Consider the following 2500-nt stretch of genomic DNA (forward strand, 5'->3'; position numbering starts at 1 on the left):
TGGTAGCAAATGCAGTAGTGGCATGGATGGTCGCGAGGAATGGCTGTCTCACTGGGGTAATACCGACCATCCACGTAGCAAGAACCTCTTCTAGATGAATCTAAAGGGAAGACGAAGAAAAAAGGCATATTAGCGTGGCATATATTTAGATGACTAGGTAGGACGTTTAGAGTAATAGGTAAATGGATATGTGGATGGATTTTATGAATGGAGTGATGAGGAATGAGTATACAGAGCGTGTTTTTAAATTTCTGTATGGAATGTTTTTGATTTATGGATAAATAGATTTGTGTATCAAGTTTATAAATACTGTAGATTAATGAAACGCAATGAAAACAAAGATAGGTTTTGTGTGAATAGATAAATAGATAAATGGATAAATTCCATATGTGAATTAACAATAAATAGATATACATAGCAAGAAGGAAAAAGAAGGAAGTCTATGGGTTACGGATAATAAGCAGACTCTCATAATTCTTATAATTAATAATAATCAACTGCACATATAGTGAAGGAAACAAAGACGCAAGTAGATTAAATTAAATCATACATAACCGTAACAACAATGAGAGTGAGCAGAAAGCAGGCCCGGTAATGATGGTAACAATTGCAGTGACAATTATACACCGGACGATAATCGTGAGAAGAAATTTTAATGCGAACGTCAAATTATCACACACGTACGAGATATATAACTTCATTGTCCCCGTGATAGTTTAATTCCTCACGTTTTATCATACTGATGACTTTGTAATTTCAGGACGTAAAATAAACGTGATCTTTGTTAGAGTCGCTTTAGAAAATACATGGGTTTTATTTGATACTACGTTTGCATATATTCTAATCATATGCTTATAGCGAAAATACATACTTGAATATATCATAAAGATTATCTCTGGATGACATGACTACTAGCCTTATAAGAGTACGTATGCAGCTATTGTTTCTGACCTATAATTTTTATATTCAAGGTCCCTAAGTTCCTGCTCGCGGACGCTCAACCGATTTTGGCGCCATTATTCTTCTTGATTTTCACAGCAATAAAAGCACCAGCGGTAAATGCAGCCTCGCGCGCGCGTCTGTGTGTGTGTGTGTGTGTGTGTCAAGGACATTTGTCTTTTATTTTTACATTCTCCATAAATGGAAATTATTGATTCACAGTGTGACGAACAAAAGAGCCGTGTGCTAGAGCTTCTTCTAATCCTTCGTGACGTCACTCGGGTGTTCGTGTAAGAGGAAAGTGACGTCACTGGAGACGATGATTGAAACTACGAACGAAGAAGAGAGAGGATATAAATAATGTTTTTTTTTTTTTTTTTTTTTTTTTTTTGTGATAATACACTCGAGTTTTTCTCGATTTCAGTTACCGAGCAGTATTTTATTTAAGGGTTAGCACACGCGAGTGGTTCAATCCAAAATGGGGAACAAAAACAAAATTCTGCACATCAGATGGTAGATAATTAGCGACGGAAAAAAAATCGCAGAATACAAAAGCGCTTGAATGGGAAAATTCGCAGATTTTGATGAGTAAGTTAAAGAGTGGATGTCGCGAACCCGGGTGCCGTGACAAGCTGTAATTTCCCGGGAAATTTGTGGGAAGGATAATTGGGTCATAACTCTATTACAGTAATTACAAAATGTGCATCTTCCCGTAATTCGGATTTATATGTCTTCGGAAGGGAGAATTGCGGTTGAAAAGGCGTGGAGATGATGAATTTATTGTCCTTTTTACGTGTATTTGAAATCAAATGGCAGAGTAGGCGAGAGAGAGAGAGAGAGAGAGAGAGAGAGAGAGAGAGAGAGAGAGAGAGAGAGAGAGAGAGAGAGAGAGAGAGAGAGAGAGAGAGAGAGCGGTGGAGGTGGAAGTGGAAGAGAGAGACAATGACAAATGAGTAGAGAGGAGAAGAGGCAGAGAGAGAAAACAAAAAACAAAATAAAGAGAGAGACAGATCAGAAAAAAAGAAAGAAAAAAACAAAGAAAATCAACAGCCAGAAACATAAACAAGAGAATAAACAACCACATCAAGAGAACGAAACAAGAGCAACCAACTCAATAAAGGAACGAGAGCAAAGCGAAGAGAACCCTTTGACTCGCCGACCGAGCCAGGCCCGGCGAGCGAGCTGGTCGTCTCGGCGGAGGGAGCGCACAAACACCTACACAAAGCGAGCTAGCAGGCACGCCGTTTGCACTTGTGTAAGTATTATTTCTCTCTCTCTCTCTCTCTCTCTCTCTCTCTCTCTCTCTCAGTGGGTTTTTTTTTCTCCGGTCCTCTCTCTCCTTTTTTGCTTTTTCTTTTTCTCTCTCTCGCTCTCTTCCCCTCTCCTGCTCTTTCCTTCTTTTTGTCTTTTTCTCTCTTTCACTCTTCTTCTTTTTCTCTTTCTTTCCCTCTTCTTCTTCTTCTTTTTCTTCTTCTTTCTCTCTCTCTCTCTCTCTCTCTCTCTCTCTCTCTCTCTCTCTCTCTCTCTCTCTCTCTCTCTCTCTCTCTCTCTCTCTCTCTCT

The 2500-nt window shown here is 39.1% G+C and overlaps 1 protein-coding gene across 1 annotated transcript in view; it reads right to left on the reverse strand.

Annotated features, from left to right (window-relative positions):
* Positions 1 to 2500, reverse strand: part of LOC122260793 (uncharacterized) — a 78782-nt gene that overhangs the window by 36709 nt on the left and 39573 nt on the right. The window contains exon 4 of the mRNA XM_043028203.2: positions 1 to 100. This exon is cut by the window's left edge and continues 7 nt beyond it. Within this exon, the coding sequence (XP_042884137.1) occupies positions 1 to 100 (100 nt within the window). The remainder of the gene's footprint in view (positions 101 to 2500) is intronic.

Source organism: Penaeus japonicus, unplaced genomic scaffold, assembly GCF_977035675.1.
Source record: "Penaeus japonicus unplaced genomic scaffold, GWHDUDI00000001_assembly GWHDUDI00000027, whole genome shotgun sequence".
NCBI classification, from domain to species: Eukaryota; Metazoa; Arthropoda; class Malacostraca; order Decapoda; family Penaeidae; genus Penaeus; species Penaeus japonicus.